Source organism: Perca flavescens, chromosome 4, assembly GCF_004354835.1.
Source record: "Perca flavescens isolate YP-PL-M2 chromosome 4, PFLA_1.0, whole genome shotgun sequence".
Lineage (NCBI taxonomy): Eukaryota > Metazoa > Chordata > Actinopteri > Perciformes > Percidae > Perca > Perca flavescens.
In genome coordinates, this window is record NC_041334.1 from 31,842,140 (window position 1) to 31,862,639 (window position 20,500).

Sequence of the window (20,500 nt, forward strand, 5' to 3'; positions counted from 1 at the left end):
TTTGTCCAATACTTTGGTTTATGACTAAATACCTGCATAACTAATGATGGGCCTCAGCTGTACTTTGTGTTTAGTGCTAATTTGAAAATGAATGACCAATCAGTGGGGGCGACCAATTCTTTTCATATTTGTCTGAATTTCAGTGAGGTCGGTTGTCATTTGAGGAGCCGATTGAGGCGTCTGATTACTTGACTGAACAATCAACAATTGGGCTCTCGGACGATTGATTGGATTTCTGGCATGGCCAAACTTTTGTTTGGCTGTCTTGCAGTTTAAGCACTTCCATGACCTGATCTCCCACATGGCTGCTGTAAAAAAATCAGTTATAAACTATGGTGAGCTTGTTTTGATATTATTGGAGTAGTATTTTACATGTTGTGAGACTGCTGTGATTTGAAACTAAACAGACAGACCATATTGTCTTTATCTTCCAGCCTGCGGCTCAATATTTTTCTTTTTTTCTTCTTAATCTCCATTCATAGTAGAATAACGCAAAGTAAAGCTGTCTTTCTCTTTTTTTGTCGACATTGTTGAGGATTAAATTGAAATTGTCAGGGGACAAAATTGATGGGAGTTTCATGCTTACGTTCATTGTTAGCAGCTCAATTGACCTGTTACCCGTACAGTGTGAGCATAAAAGTCACAGCTTCTGTCTGATGAAAACACGCAGTGTAAGTTGAAACAACGTACAAGATTCATAAAAATGCATTGTGTCTGCCGAGCTTTAGTCTTCTTTTAGGAGAAACTTAACACCAGGCTGAAAAGCAGTGTTTAACTGTCCTATGTGGTTGAAGAGTTGTCATTGAACACCTCCTGGGTGTGATGTGGAAATGTGCCTTGTTGCACCTGTAACCACAGCCAACAGTGATGTCATGGGATCACATGTTCACATCAGTGCAAGAAGATAAGAAGTTTAATCACTGGAGGTCAGCAAAAACAAAAAATCAAGGGGATGTTAAGTCACTCTTTAATATCATATGGGATATACAGGGGCCATCATGGTGTGCATAGATACTTACTGCCGATTTTTACAGCTTGTGAGTATTGTTACTCACACCACAGGATCTTTTTCTTTAAAAAAAGTTGGAGAAATTCTTTTCATTCTCTTTAAAAATTCGATCATATTCCTTTACTTCTCTCTCCTCTACAAAAAAAACCCAAAGATGATTGTTCTCTGGAGGGATTTTCAGAAGGCCTTGCCATATATGTCATCAGGTAAACAGAACAGCAGTTGCTGACCAGTCATTCATTCCCCATGTGTTCTCATGTGTGCGGTACCTGTGCAGGGCAAGAAGGAGCGCTACCGCAGGTCCTTCTTTCCAGCAGCAGTCAGACTCTTTAGCTAGCTAGTAGCTAGTTAGTTAGTTAGTTAGTTAGTTAGTTATGTTGTATTTCTGTGTCATGCCAAACATTTTGGCCCATCCCACATGGGATTACAATACACCACAAATTGACTTATTTAACCAACATCTTCCTGTCGCATATACAAATCATTCGGAGAAATACATGAATACAAATATATACGTAGCACTGCTAGCTAATTCTGCAACATGAGCCATCACTTGACACTATATGCAATATGCATATTTATTACACCTCCTACTGTGCAGTATGCCATTTCTATTCATCCTCACCTTATCTCATAATGTATGTGTGTATATATGTATATATATATATATATATATATATATATATATATATATATATATATATATATATATATATATTGTTCTTGTTTACCTGTGTTTATATTAAGAGTGTTTATAGTGTACAAATTACTATTATTACTCTTATTCTATTTTTTTCTATTTCTTCTAATACTTTGTGTATATTTTCCTAGGTCTAATTAATGTGTATTTGTCTTATTTTGATTTGTGTGGAATGTTTTGAGTTGCGGTAACAATGGAATTTCTTCTTGAAAGTCTATCTCATCTTATCTTTGTTCTTTCCTCAGTACAATGGCCCTTTAAAGTTAACTCTCAGTTGACTGTCAGCTGAGCTGACTCTCATTTGATTACCCCCAAGACTTAAACACAGAGAATCACAGGCATCACCAAAAATAAATACTTCTAAATCTGAAATGTTCATTTCCCACATGACTGCGGACCACTTTACTGAATAAATACCTTTTTATTGTTGATATCACTGTCCTATTTTTTTTTTTATATCAAACCACCTCTGTGCTCTGTAAGTAAGAGTAAATACAAGTAAATACAATTTTGCAAATCTCAGTAGAGCTGTGCTCTCAAATAACACAAAAATGTAGTTAATGTTTCTCTTCTCTGGAGTGTAGCTGACCCAAATATGACTGCAAAAAGTGAGACAAAGGGAGGGGCTTATCAAAGTTAAACATTTATCAGTGTCATTATGTCTGTCATGTCTAGGTATTATTGGGTCACTTGTCTTCCTGGAAGCGTTGGATACACAGTATTTGCGTGGGTAAGTTAACCCCAGGGATACTTCTCAGTTTGTTGAAAAATGTCATGGTCTGTTGGTGTTGTAACTATGTACTTCTTGTACCAAACAATTTTCTTAGATGTTATCCACGGAACTTTATGGATTTTGAAGGATTAGCTTCTGTAGTATATGGAAGTATTATCAGTCACTGACTATCAGTTGAATTACACTGTATCAAATGTTATCATTTTACAAGGTTTAGCTGTCCAAATGAATGACTAAGCACTATATGAATTTGATGTCATGCAATGCATGGTGGATCACAGTGGTGGTGGACATCAGTTTGATTATTTTACTCTAGTAGTAGGCTATGTAGGATTTTTTGTCTACATTTGCCATATCATGATCCATATCAATATCAGGAAATATCCTTGGTCAAATCCACATAATGATTTCAACCACATCACTCAGCCCGAGCATCCTCACAAACTGTTAAAGAGTTATGGCTGTAGCCGACTTTCGTCTTTCAGTCTGGCAGAAGCGAGAGAAGGAAACACAGTTTCCGTTCTCATCATTTACCTGTTCTTTACAGGTTATTCACTGGTAAAAACGCACAGCTGTGGTTGGAATGGTACAGCTAAAGGCGTGCAAGTTAATTTCACTTACAAAACTAACAGCCTATTTTGAGGCTCCTTTGTGATATTATTTGGTAAGGCCCCTGGCATGTTAAACACTGAATATAAGCTATGTTGTGTGATTATGCTACTTTGTCATGACAAGAAATGTGAAATTGAGAACACAGTTAAAATACAGTTGTATGTGTATAATAAAGTCTGGCAGAAATGAGAAAAGGAAACGCAATACCTGTTGCCGGTCTCATCATTTTCCTGTTCTTTCCAGAACAATATTTTAATCTGACTACATGCCTCAAGCCCAGGGTTGTTACAATATACTAATGGCAATACCCACATTTCCTGATAACCAACCAAGCCTGATTTTCTCTGCATTTAAGCCAAGTCAAATCAAGTTAAACTTAGCCCATTTAAAAAAAAAAAAAAGTTGACCAACGTGTTGAAGAGGTACAAATATAAAAACAAACACTAAAGCAAACATTCATTATAGCAGAAGAAAACAATAGACATAATAATAGTAAAAGAATTGTAGCACAACAGAAGATGAAGTCAGGGTATCAAGATAAATTGGATGCCACTGAGAATGTTAATACAAACAGCAAGACAGCTGACTCTTCTGATTCCCTTGAATGAACTTCTTTTTTTCTGCTATAGACAGTGATTGCAAATACAGTCACACTATAGGTATAAGCTTAGGTAGGCTTAAATTGGCTTTCATGCACAACCACATTCTCTGGCTAAGGCAAGGCAGCTTTATTTGTATAGCACATTTCAGCAACAGGGCAATTCAAAGTGCTTTTCATAAAAACGATAAAAAAATAAATAAATTAAAAACAGATAAAATATGAGAATAAAAGTTACAGTGCAGTATAAGAAATTAAACATTGAAGAGCAGTTAAAAACAGTTAAACATATAAAAGCAGATCAAATACGAGATTACTTTTACTCTCCTTTTGATTGCACTATTGGTCCCCCTGGGATGTGTGTCTTACTCTGTTTGCCACCCATTCTGGCGTGGAAAAAGTACTTTTATTTTAAAGTAGTCGTCAGTATAAGTCTTTGTTTCTCTATTTGGAAAGGAAAAACTTTTACACACAGTTTGCTCAGTTATCACACAGGAAGTTCTTCATGTGGTAATTTGACCTTAAATTCAGATTGTATTTGTCAAACTGTTCTCAAAGGTGAACTGTCATGCTCAACTATATTACATTTGGTGATAATGGAGCCTTGATAGTGAAGGGAAATTGTTAACATGAACTGTGATTCTTTCTTTTTTTTTAAAGTTGTACTTAAACGGTTCAGCAATTTGGGTTGCAAAAAAAATCTCTGAAAGCTTAAATACAAAGGATCCAATTTGAACTGGCATTGGAATAAATGGCACAAATCAAAGCAGTGGATTAATCAAATAGTTGTAGTGAGGGAAGGTCTTCTTATGAATTCACTCCACAGCTGTGGCTTTTAATCCTGCTCCTCGGGACACAGAGTCCTGCTGGTTTTCATTCTAGTCATCCAATCAGGGACTCATTTACATTCTGGAAGCTGACCGAATGTTATTAAATGTTATCAAGTGTGGGGTAGGAGAGGAAATCAGCAGCACTGCAAATGCTTTGCCTTGTTTCCGACCCCCCCTCCACAAAGGATATAAAATGCTTGGAATACACCCCAGCATGCCTTGCACCAACTGTGTTTGGTAAAATAGTATACCTAATTTAGAGACCTCTATATTTCATACAATTTCTAGATTTTTACATGTCTGCTGTCCAGTATTTTTGAGTGTTATCATTCTTACAACCACTAGGTGGGAGACTTGAGCTTTATATTGCCTTTGTTGCAATTCTATAATGTGATGAAGTAGAAGTTCTGATTTGTTTTTATTCAAAAACTGAACAAAAATCCAATGCTTCAAAATGTAGCCAAGGTTCAGCTAGTAAGATTTCTAAATGTTGGAAAACTGATTTGACTTCTGGGTAAATCCTAAACTTGTGACCAAGTTCTGATCCATAATCCTTTGTGTTCTTGTACCAGCGTCACTATGTGCACGTCAGCACATTGAGGCACTGTTATTTCCTTTTCAGCAGATGTTACACATCAGTTTCTTAAATAAATTCCACTTCCCTCTCTTTGTTGTGAAACGTTTGTTGTCTTCCCATATTCTGTGTGAGCTAGATGTCTAATATTATACGACCTTCTCATTTAAGGTTGCTGAAACGTTAAGATGGACAAACCACAGAATGACCACCCAGCAGATCACAAGGTAAGCGACTCTAGGAAGAACTCTGAACAGGTTAGTGTCACCAACTCACTGAATATGCAATGGGCAAGCTCATATCTTTATGACTTTAGAACTTATGTTGTATCAAATTTGACTGGCTGGACAGATTGACAGTCCTGTCCTGGGTCATGGCTGTTGGACATGTTTTTGTTATTTGCTTGTTATGTCATACATTAACCAGTTATGATGGTAGTAGGCATGGACAGGATTTGTGAGCAAACTGCCCTTCAGTAAATACAGTATGTACATGAACTTTGTAATGTACATATTAACACATTTCTGTGACGTAATCCTGAATCCCGCTGTCACTTTGTGAGGCTTTGACCTGCTGCTGACACAGAGGCCCTCTCCACTGTTTGAATCTGTGCTTTAATCACATTGATATTAGATTTAAGTAATGAGTGTCAACCGGTGTGGCGGACAACATGAGAAAAAAAACCAACTGTATTGATGATGTAATTAAGTGGTAACCTTTGACACACAAAATGATGGAATGATGTTCAGTAATATAAAAATAATGAAAAATGCTATGATTCAGTCCTGGTTATCTTAAAATGTTACACTTAATATGTAGAATTATGTTTATTGTAGAGTAAAAGAAAATCGCTGGTGCAACACAAATGTCTTCTTACTTTATAGTTTTTTTATTTTTTAAGGTGCATAACAGTGACTAACGTTTTGATGTAGGATTACATCTTCATCAGAGTCACTGTTATGCACCTTTAAAAAATACATTGTAATATGTGTCCCAAGTAGAGCAACCCCTGAGTAGAGTTCTCCTTCCCATTTGCATATGCTACCACTTATGTATGCATATGCAACAGCATCTCCTTCACCACAGTGGTTTTGCATAAAAATGGATTCTCAGGAGTTGTCTTGAAGCGTGATCTTATAGAATTTGTAAACTGCATGATTGTGTTGTGTCAAGGGAGAGCGTATGGAGTCGTTTTAAAAAGTGTAGAATAAAGTGCTGTCATCAAGACATTTGCAATATGCAAATTAACATCGTTTTTAAATTATTTTTTTTGGCTTTTATTGCCTTTATTGATAGGACAGATAAAATCAGGAAAGATGACATGCAGCAAAGGGCTGCAGGTCAGAACCAAACCTGCAGCCGCTGCGACAAGGGGGGCACACGCTTGTCGCCCCCTGTACATGGGGGTGCACGCTCAACCAGGTGAGCCACCCAGGCTCCCCATGCAAATGAACATCTTATGCATATTCTCAAGTTGAGAAAGAGACAATGAAAAATTCTAGTCCTAAATTCAAAAAACACTTAGCACAAATAGCTAATGGTATGTGACTTAATCATTTAATTATGCCTAATTAATTATGCTGTTAATTTAATACAAATGTCTCATATGCTTTTTAACTAGCTAAGGTTGCAATAAATCTATGTATTTATAAATAATAATAAATACATTTAATAATAATAATAAATAAATGTATTTTACCGTCCCATTTCTTTTCTACTGACTATTCTTTTTTTTTTTTTTTTTTTTTATTGATTATTTTTTGTTCCAGTTTCAATCTCACAACTCACAACATTTTTTTTCATTTTCCTTGTAAATACTTCTCCTGTGAAAACATCCTATGAGGACATTTCTAAGTAGTTAGTGTGTCCAGGGGGAGTCGCGGTGTTTGCTTTGGTCAGCCAATGAGAGATACAGTATGAAGATACAGCCAGACTGAAGACAAATCCCACTAATTTTTATGTAAGCTACATTGACAAGAAATGTTCAGTAGGGACAATGTAAAATAGATATTCTATTAATCATGTACTACAATGAAGAAAATAACAAAAAAATTAAGAGCCAGCAAAAGATAAATGGAAGAGTACAACAAATTTGTGTTTAATTTATTCTGTGTATGTTTAAGTATTTGGAGATAAAGAAATAATCTTATCTTATATCTTATGGAGACAAAATATGTCCCTCTATCTCTCTCACACGCACACATGCGCACACCCACACCCACACCCATTTCTAACATGACAGCAGTTTATGCATCTATGCATTTTATTCATCACATTCCTACTGAGGAAGTAGAAGATATGAATAAATGTCTACACATAGGTATAGGTAGCTGTTTGATAAATGCTTTTCACATTTGAATTTAAGTGTTAATGATGCTCCTCAGGTTTAAGGAAAATACCACCTTAGTCATACACCGATACAGTAGATGTAATTAGAAAAGCAAAGGATAAGATAACAATGAGAGTGAAAGCATTAGGTAACCACAGTTACACCAACAATAGTGGTGTTGCTGAGTTGGCTCAATTGTGTGGCAAATAATGTTTGCATGCAGTTCATATTTTATAAAAAAGCCATCATTAACACACATATATAAACACTAATGAACAAAGCAATAAACATGTTTAAGTAAAAAAGAGAGAGTTCTGTGCTTCTGCAGACCACGATAATCCGGTGCAAAGGGTAGCTTTATTTCTAACATTATTCTATCAACACAGACATTTACATTGATAGTCTGGCGTTATCATTTATTTGCCTCGGGTGTACTGTGGAGGGGGTAAGACTGTTTTTAGTGGCAGGCTAGCAGATACTGTTGACTTATGCTAACCTAGCACCAGCGAACTCTGCAACTGGAAGGACAGGATGAAAAGTGTTGAAAACGGTCTCCACTGATACATAACACACTAGCTAACTTGGAAATTAGGTCCTATGTCCAAAATTCTGAACCACACCTTTAACACACTTAGTGCTATTCCCTAGGCGTTAACTGTTAGTGGGTTGCTTCCAAGTTTACTCACTGTTAGAAATAAATACAGACACCCTGCTAAATTAACTTACAGTAACCATGTTTCTCTGTTAGGCCTTGTTGCCACGACCAGTCCTTTCACTCAGATAGTTCCTTTTACTTTGACTTTTCAGGAACTAATTAAACGGATCCAACTAGGCTATACAGTGTATGACATATGCCATACCCCCGTACAGAGCCTGCTCATAGCCGAAAGTGCTTAATTTAGTTCTTTAATACATTGAATTACTTACAGCACATTCAATCTCCCTAAAGTATGAACCCATTACATTAATACTTTCACCATCTTCTGGCCTAATTGTCAACTTTGCTCACAGGATATCTAATAATCTAATTGGCACAGTTCCATGACATTTCAGCATGTTTATTCTTCTGAAGGTATAAAAGGCTTGAATTTCATGACATTGTGGCCTTTCTCTTGTGCTACTCATAACTTTATAATTTTAGCCTCTTAGGTACAATTATATTTGCATGGTATATGCTTCCCTTAGGGCATATACTTATCCAATTTGGAGATATCCATTCTCCCTTATATGCAGATGACATCCAGCTGTATGTTTCTTTTAACCCAGAAGAAACTGACCAAGTGTTGGAATTGCTTAAATGTTTGTCTTCCATCAAAACACTTCCTACAGCTTATCACTTCTATTTTATCCTTGTTACATTGGCTTCCGATCAAGTTCAGGATCCAATTTAAAGTTCTTGTTCTGACTTATAAAGCTTTGCATGGTCAGGCCCCTGTTTTATATCTCTCTTTATATATCTTTTGATCTGCTACATTCATACATTACTAATGGGTCCCTCAGGTCTTCTAACCAGGGATTACTGGTAGTCCCACGCACTCGCTTAAAAACTAAAGGTGACCGTTCCTTTGAAGTGGTGGCTCTTTGAAATGTCCTTCCTATTGTCTTCCTAAAGCAGCTGAAGACACACTTGTTTAACTTGCTTTTGTCTCATGTTTGTAACTTTGGGATTTAGGTTTTTAAATGATTTTCATTGGTGTTTCATTTATTTTTCCTTGCTTATTTTATGTTGGATCCTTCATGTATTTTAACAAATGATTATCATGTGAAGCACTTTGTGACTTTGTCTGTAAAAGGTGCTTTATCAAATAAACTTTTTATTAAACCTTTTATTAAGTGGTGAGGCTGTCTGAGTAGCAAGATCTACATTATGATTTTTAATGAACTGCTTGAGAGCCTTTATACTTTTAGCCTTGCAATGATTTCCTTTTGTACCTGCACTACCTATTCCCAGCATCCTTTTAATCTAATATTACTGTAGTCCTATGTCTTGGCAATGCCATTCACTTTTCTAGATGATCGGTTATGTGTCTCTTTAGTAGAATACCATTTTTTATGACAGCTACAGCATACTGTACATTTAAAGTACAGTTCTTATTCCAGTAAAAGCACTTGTATGACAGCTGGTTTTATCAATTTCCATCAAGTGGTCTTTCTTTGCTCACCTTATGTCAGTGCATGCATGTTGTCAATTATGCACTCAGAGGTAAAGTGAAGTGAATAACCCAGTTTCCTGGCCTAGATACCTGGGCCTATGCTGAAATGGTTTGGTTTTGGTCCAATCTAGACGTTGATCAACAACAATGTGACTGCCACTGACAAGTCCTCTAACATGTTTGTGTTTGTAGCTTAGTATGAACCACCTGTGTGTTATGTATGTGTGCTCTCTCTTTAGCAGTCAATCACAGCCTGTCTGTTGAGCGCAGCCTTCTTCGGTGCCCTTGGGTCGTCTTTCATTTACGGCTACAACCTCTCCGTGGTCAATGCTCCTGCTTTGGTGAGTCAAACTGTTAGGTTGTCTTGCAGGTCGGCTCGTGGAGAAGCCCCACGGATTTCTCTCCATTTGTTTGCACTACTAGAAAATCAATAAGCATTCATTTAGATGGTGCTTCAGAACCAAAAATACACACGTTCACGAGTTTAAGGAGACTCGGTATACTAAACCCCATTACATAGCTTATTCATTGCTGTAGAGTTGTCTATTATTTGTCAGTTAATAACTAGACACTGTGTTTTGTACAGAAGTCTTGAGAGGCAAGGTGAAATGTTGGCCAAAACCTAAAATATATCTCTTACATAATTGACTTCCATTTGTGTCGTTTACAGCACTTCTGCTTTGTGATGTATTTTTGAAATATAGCATGGATTACAGACCGTTAAATGAGCAAAGTTACGCTAAAGTGTATCCAGCATTACCTCTAGCACCACGGACAGCCAACAGATCCCTATCTGTGCAGCTCACTTAGGGAATTAGAGAGGTATTTCTTATAGTCATTTCTCATTAATTCAGTAGCTCCTGTCAAAGTCCCAGATGCTCTGCTCCTGCCAATGCAGCTAATTCACCAGTTCATATGTTGAGCTTAAACTCAATTTTCTACAGCTTCTGCTCGCAACAAAAGCTGATCACTCCTCTTTCTTCCATTCCAAATCAGTTGGAAGGTGATGAAATACTGTTGGCTTTATGCAGTTAATGTTATTGTTTTATGAGAAATCGGATTTTCTGATCTTATTTACGCAGCCATATTTCTTTGCTTTACCTGTTTTGCAATTAGCTTTTTCACATGTGTCTGACAAAGACTTCATACAGGGGTAGGGATCACCGGAAAGATCATTTTTAGAAGCAAAGCATCCTCATATTCAACATATTTTAATATAAAGTGGGACTTAAAATGACACTTGATACACTTCACACATTTGCACCAGGACTAGTCTGGATCAACGGAAGTACATTTCCAGGATATTGCCTGACGACCGACGCAATGTCCCTCATTGCTCTCTGTGTGTTGCCGTTCTCAAAATCCCTTCGCTTCAAGAAACAACATCAAACTTTGAGCTTAAAGCTACAAGCTGAAAATGGCAAGTTTTGAAGAAAATTTAGATTGTGCAACAAGGCAGGACTGCTTGGTTCTTTCAGTGAATAATTCTAAAGATTTACAAAGAATACGTTTACGTCATTTTCTATCTAACTGGGATCTTTTTGGACCGATTGGCAGGGATTGCTATGAACAAAATACACACAGCGATACACTGGTTAGAGCAAATTACGTCTAACCATGTGTCCAGCTAATTTATATAGCTCACGTTACTGTACACAGTTAACTTCAGTTAACTTTATTTAATATTGTATATGGCGTTTTCTTTTGTGGGGTGCAAATGTTCCACCAAAACAAGTTCCTTCCCGAGACCATTTTGCAGAGCCACCGTTGCTGCATCTGGAGCTTAGCGCCACCCAAGACAATTGTGGTTGGTTTAAAGAAATACCAACAACCCAGTGCGTTTTTTTTCTCCTATCCCAGAATGTATGTGTGGTGTAGCCAGACATTACTCCACAGCGCTGTAGAGACAGGTCTGGCAATGCGAGACTACACCTGGACAAACTGTGCTCTCATTACAAAGCCTTTCCTCTCTTTGTACTAATGGCCCAAATGCCGTGACTCAAACACACAAAAACAGGAAGCAGCATAAAATGCAAAAATTGCCAAAATTATGGAAGATTTAAAATTCCTAAATTAAAACAAATCAAACAAAGAAATACAGTGTAATACAATACACATTGTTGTATGAGTTTTCTTTTTATATATGCATTTGCTATATCATTAAGTGAAAAACATGTTAAAAGCATGATTATTCAGGATTTTGTTAACTTTAATAACTGAATGAATTTACAGCACAGAAAACAAAGTGAAGAGGTGTATTCCATTTCAGTGTTGTTCAGCAGTGGGCAGCTCATGTCAGTGATGATAATGTATGCCCATGGCCCTGCCCCTAAGTTTGATTGGACAGTTGATTATTTTTCACTTTGGCATGAAAGCTAGGTTTCCATTTAAAAAAAGAATTGCATATAGTATTGGCAGACCTGTTGCTCTCTGCAGGTTAATACTGAACCTACATCAACACACATCCTGGACTATTATCCTTGACCATTGCACATATTGTATATACTGTGAACTGTACTGTTGTACATCCCCTGATTAATATTTGCACACCCTGCACAAAAAGGTACATCCTTCTTTTCCTTTCTAAAACAGTTATATTGAACACATTTGTTATAGTGTCTTTTACATATTTTTATTGCAATATTTCTATTCTATATTTATGTTCTTAATTGTTGCAGTACTTTGCTTTATTGTTTGTGTATTCTTTTTTCTTATGTTTGTTGTATGCACCAAACACACCAAGTCAAATTCCATGCAAGTGAAAACTTACTTTGGCAATACATTTAATTCTGATTCCGAAATGCAATGCACCTCTCATTTAGTTTCTGTGTTGTAAAAAATTCATGTCACAGCAAAAAACAATTAGTTCCATTATTGAAGTCAAAAACTAAATTGCCATTTTAACAAATACTTTTCATTTAATTGTAACATTGCAAATGCACAGGGATTGCTTTAGCATTAGAGGGACAGTTGGGTGAACTTATTACAGACTGAGCTTGGTGTATGTTTGCAGGGAGTAACAAAGTCAGATCCTTGGTAAATATTAATCTGTTCCAGTTGGCTGCCTGAACTGCAATGAAAAAACTACATTAAAACCCTGGTAGAAACCAGGGTGGGCCCTTCTTTTAATCTCAATAAAAGTAAGGATAATGGTGTTTTTCAGATGTCATGTCAAAAGGAAGTTCAGTCTGATGCTAAATGAGGTAGTCACTCACCGCTGTTCTGCCTGAGGCTTGCAAGGACAGCCATAGCAGGCAATGGCTCCAGTGCCACTGTGCATCAGACTTTCACCACTAGGTTTATACTGTTTAAATGTCTGCTATTCAACCTGTTTCCAGGGCAGCCTGGTCTCACAGAATTCCGTGAAATATTCACGAACTGTTAACACCGCATTACGTGGTGGTGGCGCCTAATGTGTGAAAATTCCAAACAACACAGGACTTTCACCCAGGAGAACGGGAATCGTGTCCCGCGTGTCACGTTTCCTAAACCCAACTGTCACGTTCTTCTTTTCCAGAACCCAACCAACCCGTTGTTGTCCCGCGTGTCATGGAAACGTAGCCCACCCACAATCTTTTCCTTAACTTAAGGGGCCGTGTTCATTTCACGGAATTCTTCCGTGGGCCCATCACGGGAATTTTCGGCGAGTGCATGAAACTGCCACAGATTTTGAGTTAAGGGGCCGTATTCATTTCACGGAATTCTGGGAGATCAGGTTGTTCCAGGGACAAAGTTGCAGTATACCACCATTACATTAAGACATGTAAACAGACATATTAAATAAGTAAGTCTATTTCTGTACACTTGTAAATGAGTTCCTCAGATAATGTAGTACTCATTTTGTAAAAGTCATTTTTTAAAATATTTTTAACTAGGCAAATGATGTAGATTGGTTTGGATCATGAAGCCACATTGCACAAGTCAATGTGCATTTGCCTCTTGCTCACAGTTTATACACTTAGGTATGAAACACTTAATACATACACATTCTGTATTGCGTGATCCAGTCTTATGTTTTAAGTTGTCATAGTGGAACTACCTTTTGGTTACATTTGAATTGTGGGTTTTTGCCTTTAAAGTTTATTAAAAAATGGCAACCGCGTAATTAAATTAACTATGAATTTAAATAGGTGTCTTTGTATTGCAGTTCATTAAAGCTTTCTACAATACCACATGGATTGAGAGATATGGGGAGCCTCTTGCAGCAGAGACAGCCACCCTCCTCTGGTCCGTCACGGTGTCCATATTTGCTATCGGTGGCCTTCTTGGAGCTCTCGCTGTCTCTATAATCCTCAAAGTACTGGGAAGGTGAGTTGACTCACTTGCACATATATGATGTGTAAAGTAATATATGGTTTCATATTTAAAGTACATTCCTAACTCCTAAACTTCCTCCTCCTAAACAGATTTCTGTGAATTTTGTCACAAGCAAACTGCCACTTAAACAACATACTCTTACTTTAAAAACTGCCAATAGGCCAAAACAACTTGAAAACCTCCCATGACTGTACTCTTGATTTCACACTGACATCTCCTCTGTGTCAATCATGTCTTGTTTGTTACAGTTTGTTTCTTCTGGATTTTCTGTTTTTTCCTCAAGTACAGTCCTTTTTTTCACGAGCTGATACTTGTGTGTCTATGTTGGATACATAGGTGGCGCTAGATGGGCTTAAGCACCTCCGAGAATCGCAGCAGCCCCACCATGAAGTTAGCACAAGTTTGACATTAAACCTCCTGTTGATTTTGGCCCCCAAGTTGCCCTAACAACTTTCTACTAAACTGTTACTCCCTGTCTGCCCGTAAAGTCTGGAAGCTGTCTACATACACGCTGGAGTCAGTCATATGCTCACATCAACGTTTCATTCCTTTGAAGTCTTTTTTTTTTTTACCAAGTTGGATTGCTTTTGTTAATTTCTACTATCTAGACTACTTTTAGTTCTCAACACACTGTTTCAGCACCCCCTCTCCTTTCCCCTTCCACCAATTTGCCAATTACCTAATTCCCCACACAGTGAAATGATAGATAATAGATAACCGCTTTGTGGCACAGAGGATTTTTTTTTTAAGGGCTCGTGCAGCCCCTCATGTGTCATGAAAAAATGCCGCCCCGGGCGGCTGCCTGCTTTGCCCGTGTCAAAAAACGCTACTGGGTCCAACCAAAATGTGCTAAAACTGCAAAATGGCAGGGGAAAAAATATTTTTAGGTGGAAAATGGGAAGGTCTCTGTGCCTGAATGCACCATTAGTTTGAGTCTCATAAGGTGAAGAAGATGAGACTATGCCAAGATTCATATTGGCCTTATTCTGAAAGACCTGTGTTCATCAGCTGCGTCTTTTGATAGATCCAGAACCCAAATTAGGACACATACATAGTGTGGTGTGGGAGACATTGTCTGAGGAAGAGCCGTTGGCTCAAAATGTCACTAGCATTAAAATCCTTCTGACGGGAGCTACTTGGTGTGTGGAACGGTTTGTTCTTTCTATGAGGGTGACATTGCACCCACATCATGATTAATTTGGTATAATACTTATGACCCAAGGGTGATTTCATATATGTAAACATTTGTTATTATTCTCTCACTTGTTAAGACACAAAACACCTTTCAGTCTTTATCAAGATAATTCTGAAGTGATCAGGCATTCATTGTTTTTTCACACACACAAGGGCCTTGCCCTTGAGTAGCCTCCTTAGGAGAATACACATTGATTTTTCTGCTTTGCTGGCTTTGAAGAATATTACACCTCCTTCTAACTCCTTTATTATCCTCTTGAAGCCATGAATTGCCACTCTTATTTTCATTTTTCTAAAGGCTTTTTAACCTGCCAGTTTTGCTCCATAACACTTTGCTGAATACCCCTTCTTAAAATGTATTTTTAATAGAAAAATGTTGTCTAGGTTTTATCATTCCACTCTTGCCGTTTTACATTTTTTTAATGTTTTATCCTCCAGGGTTTTTGAGTGTCCCTGTTGTTTTCATTTGTTTTTGCTTTTATCTGCAGTGCTATATCAATAAATTTTATTATATACATGTTTCAGAAGTTAGTTTAGCTATCTGTGAACGATTCTGCTATTTCAATATTATATCACAAATACCTAATGGCGCTCATTTTGACAAATTGCACTGTTGTGAAGTGAATACATTATCTGAGATTAGAATGTATATAGCATTTGAGTGGAATATTTTTCACCTGTGCCAGTATGTGATGTTTCTCTCTTTTTACAACCATATTCACTTTTTGACTTTAGAAAGGGAACCTTGCTGCTGAATAACGGCTTTGCTGTGATAGCTGCTCTGCTGCTGACTCTGGGTGAAAGGGCCAAATCTTTTGAGATGCTCATCATTGGCCGGCTCATAATCGGGGTAAACTCTGGTAAGTGTTTATTTTATACTCCCCAGGCAGTGCACAAAAGACAGTGTGAAGGAAACTACTACATGTTAGAGAGAGGAAAGAAAATGTAAAAGTGTAAGTCAAATACAGACATTGACAGCATACTGAACTAATAATATCAAAAGTTGCACAAAGAAACTTACCTGTGAAAGAAACCTTAAACAGTTTGTGCTTAACATTGTACAAATACTTTTGATCCCAAGAATGCCACATACAGTATTAATGTTCCCAAAACTTAGACATGAAGTTGGGTAACCATCTTTGGATCACAGCTACAGTAAACAGAGCCTCTTAAAAAAAATAAACACACATTTACCTGAATTGCTGAACATTGCCTCAGAGAAACCGTCAACTTAAAAAATAAAAATAAAAGCTTCACATAAGTTCAAAAATGTTACCACATTTAAGTGAAAAGAAATGATAAAGTTGCAAATCATAAAGATGAATAAAGACTTGTGGTCTAAAGCCACCCCAAGGAAAACGTAACATGGAATTGGCAGATATCAAGGGCGGTTAACTTGACAAACCTGAATGCACTGATCATCTAGAGACATTGATTATTAACTTTCCCTTCTGAGAGAATCTCTCCGATCATTGAGGACAAGTTTAAAATCAATGCTCATTCATCTCTTTGGGTTGTGTTACCTGCACATACACACATTTCCAGGAGAAATTGTAGTTACTAACCAATCGGCTCCTGGTAGAAATTGATCATGTGTAAGGTGAGATACAATGATTTTGCAGAACAAGTGCTACCTACATCCTCGAGCAAGTCTGAGGTCTTAATGTTAAGAGGTTCGGGAACAATATCCAGTTCAGCACCGATGTGTGGTTCCTAAAGAAATATACTTATTTTCCACAGAGCACGATCACAATTTCTTAACCATGGAAATTGATTTGTGCAAAAAGCTGTCTAAGGATTAAATGTTCCACCAAAGCAGACCATTTCTAATGCACAGGCAAGGCTATGTGAGTACCCAGGACAGTATTTCTTAAATGTTGCTGGATGTTGAATCATCAGTCCGTGCGGGTTTAAGGTCGTTGATTTTGTCTGTGTTTGTGAATTTCTGTAGAAAAACAATACAGATTCAGAAACAATCCAGACATACAATTTCAAGATAATAGAAACATGGAGATGCTTTCTCCTGGTACCACAGCTCTACCAAGCTGCTCGCCCTGTTTTTCCTCTCACCGTTCAGGGGAGTGGTATCACATTAAAAAAAAGTGATGCTCCCTCTATAATTTGTTTAGGCCGGTATAACATGTAAAATGTATCTATAAAGCACTTTTCACAGAAATAAGTCACAAAGTGCTTTACAGGGGCAAGAAACATAAAACAGAATATGAACACGATACACAATCAGTATTACACAATAATATTTAAAGTGCAGACCAGTCAACCAAAAACGCCTGTCTAAACAGGTATGTCTTTATTGGAATTTTAAAAGAATCCTCAGAAACAGCGGAGCGTTGTTTAGGGATGAGGCAGAGCATTCCATAGTTCAGGTGCTATGGACTCAAAATCTCGATCACCTCGGCTCTTAAGCCGGGTGTGATGTATCACATCAAACATGAGTCTTTTGACCTTTCCATAACAAGATTTGAATATGTTTTTTTTTTACAGGCATAGCTCTCAGCGCCCTCCCCATGTACCTTGGCGAAATTACGCCAAGACATATCCGAGGTTCAATAGGCCAGTTCAACTCCATCCTGATCTGCTTGGGAGTGTTCACAGGACAAGTGCTGGGGCTGCCCGAGCTGCTGGGTCAGGTCAGTGTTGTTAGAGATTGTAGACTATAGGAACATATTGAAGTAATATTGGTGTTGTCACCTATGTATATACTTAACTATATAGGTTTTTCAAAGGACATTTTGAAAGACTGGGGTTTAGATTAAGCTTTTTGCAATCCTATCACTGGAATCTTACAAATGTCATTGGGAGCACTAGGAGGAGGCAGAGAGGAACCTGATATTTATTTATTTATTTATTATTATTTACAGATTATCCATCTCATGTAGTACTGTCAGGATATAGTGACAGTTTCAGTAAATATGACAAAACTTATTTTTATAAAAGTTCCAAACCCAACCTTTTAATTAATATCAAATCAGTAATAGTGTAAGACTTTGTAATAAAAGTATATGCACAGGTTAACACATCAGATTTCAGAATCTTCCTTAAATCACATGGGATGATAGGATTACTAATGTCAAAACACAAATTGCTAACTTTGAAATTCCTAAAGGCGTGAGAACAACTGAGCTTTGGGATTAAAAGTAAAACTATTATCAGTTAATTAAAACTGGCCCAAGTATACAGTCAGTTTATTTGGGGTATTTGGAGCCGGTGCCATCCCCATTTGCTATAAAGCCATCCTGATATTCCCTCGGTTTCACACCAATTCACACCTTAATTATTGTAGTTCTTGTGTCTGTCACGTCTGCCACGTGATCTAAAAAACCTCAGCGACTCTCATGCGACATCACGGTGTGATTACCTGTAATTGCCGAGGACCTTTCGGTCCGTCAGTAGAGCCGATGAAGCCTCTTGGAGTGGCAGACTTCTTCAACTCTATAGTCCAGCGGAGTGTGAGCTTGTACCTGAGAAAAAAGATAGAATCCTCTACAGGCATTTCATGATTTTATATCACTTTTTTTCTTGGCAAATGAATAGTGCGAGTCATGTTTTTACCCTGCACAGTAGTTGACTGGTTGTGTCCCTTGTTTCAATAAGATAGCAGCAGGAATTCTCACACCTTGTTTACCTTAGAGGAAATCTTGCATTGCCAGACCTACAGTATCTCCACTGTGCTGTGTCAGTGCTGCAGTATGGTCTGGCTACACCACCTATCTATTCTGGCATAGGGGGGAAAAACACTCTGGCTTTTTTGTAAACCAATCACAACCATCCTGGGTGGTGCTAAGCCTTAATAGTGGAGATAGCAAGAGGGGAGGAACATCCCATTAATGTACATCTGTTGAGCCAGACTACCCAGAGGAAATGCTATCAACTTTCCCCCCTTGTCATATTAATGCCCACAATTTAAGCATCGTTGACTGGGCCTACTGCTGAGGCATTTTCATGACAGGGATGCAGTCTTTATCTAATTGATTATTCATGCTTAATTTTAAGTTGAGCATGAATTCATTCAGGGATGAAAGGCATTAGCCTACCTTATGCTTTATGCCTTATGCTTTAAAAGCCAAATAAATTCAGTTGTGTAACGTGAACAGAAAGCCAATAATATTAAGCACTGGCATATTCTGTTGACTTTTGGCACTGTATAAAACACTAATAATGAATGCATTTCCTCTAAATTGCTTTCCCAAATTCAAAACATGCCATTTTTTTGGCACGTGTCAGTGCAGTAAGTGTGAGGGTCATGAGATTTGGCTACCCTCCATGCGAACGCGAAAACAGAGCGAAAGTGTGTAGATTGAGGCTGTAAGGGCCGGATTGGAATTGGGCCACTGTGTGGAGTCTACCAGATAACAACATTCTCAACATCAGCACATGCTTGGTTTTGTTGGAGGTCTGCCATTAAATTAAGTTGAACTTAGTGATGGTTCATAGTTGCATAAAACTCAGTCAGATTGGAAAACTGCCCGATACACGTTTCAACGCCAACACAGACGTACTGCGCATTCGTCAACACTTGGGCTTCAACACCATTTAGCAGACAGTTATTTGAACCCTGCTGCAAGGCAACACTGGTACCATCAGTGTAACAGAGTATAGCGGCACTTTCTACTGTAAAAAAAAAAAAACAGGGCGAAATTTACAACCAAGATTACAGGTTTCCCTGACGTTAGCATGTAGCTACATGTAGCAGTGGAAAGACTGTTACTGAGTATAACCGCACAATCACCAATAAAGGCTTCTAAACTACACAACTGAGAACAGAGAAATAATTTGTGCAGAGAAATAATTACAACAATAACAACATCGACAAACAAGATCACAGGTTTTCCTGACATTATAGCATGTAGCTATCAGTGTATGTAAAGTATAAACAATGCAGTAACATTTGTTGAATGGTGTTGATTGAAGCCCAAGTGTTGACACCGGCACAGTATAACCGTGTTGACGTTGACACGTGTAGCCTTAGATATGCTAACATGTATTCCATGAGCGTTTGTTATAAAACTGACAGACAGTAAAGTAATACAAGTATTACTAAAAAAAATTGGATTTAAGAAGATGGAATACCTGTTCTTTTCTTGCTTTGGATAAAACATCTGCCACCTTTCAAGCCACTTAACTTTGATGTCTGACACACAAAAATAGAAAGCAAATGTATTCCTCCTGTAAATCAATGTGTATTTTTACTTTCAAGTAAAGTGAAAGAAGACATCAATACTATTGGAACCTGAAATATGACTTGAGCTGTGAATTCCCTTGTTCCTGGTTGTAATCAAAGGATTTGACCAAGTTCTCTCCTTGCTATGCCTTTGATTATAAGACTTAAACAGGTTTTCATCTCAGTGGAGGTTTCTGTGACAGCAATGGGAGCCAGGCTAAGATGTCACTTTGTACGGTGCAAAAATAGTGATAAGCTTTGACAAATGATAA

At 37.6% G+C, this 20,500-nt stretch overlaps 1 protein-coding gene across 2 annotated transcripts in view; it reads left to right on the forward strand.

Annotated features, from left to right (window-relative positions):
• Positions 1-5,172: 5,172 nt before the first annotated feature.
• The window catches only part of slc2a9l2 (solute carrier family 2 member 9, like 2), a 96,056-nt gene continuing 80,728 nt past the window's right edge, over positions 5,173-20,500 (forward strand). Inside the window, exons 1-5 of one of the 2 annotated variants that reach the window (XM_028575242.1) lie at positions 5,173-5,283; positions 9,778-9,879; positions 13,686-13,846; positions 15,785-15,909; positions 17,552-17,697. In XM_028575242.1, the coding sequence (XP_028431043.1) occupies positions 5,245-5,283; positions 9,778-9,879; positions 13,686-13,846; positions 15,785-15,909; positions 17,552-17,697 (573 nt within the window). In that variant the 5' untranslated portion in view covers positions 5,173-5,244. The remainder of the gene's footprint in view (positions 5,284-9,777; positions 9,880-13,685; positions 13,847-15,784; positions 15,910-17,551; positions 17,698-20,500) is intronic. The other variant, XM_028575243.1, reaches the window with a different exon arrangement.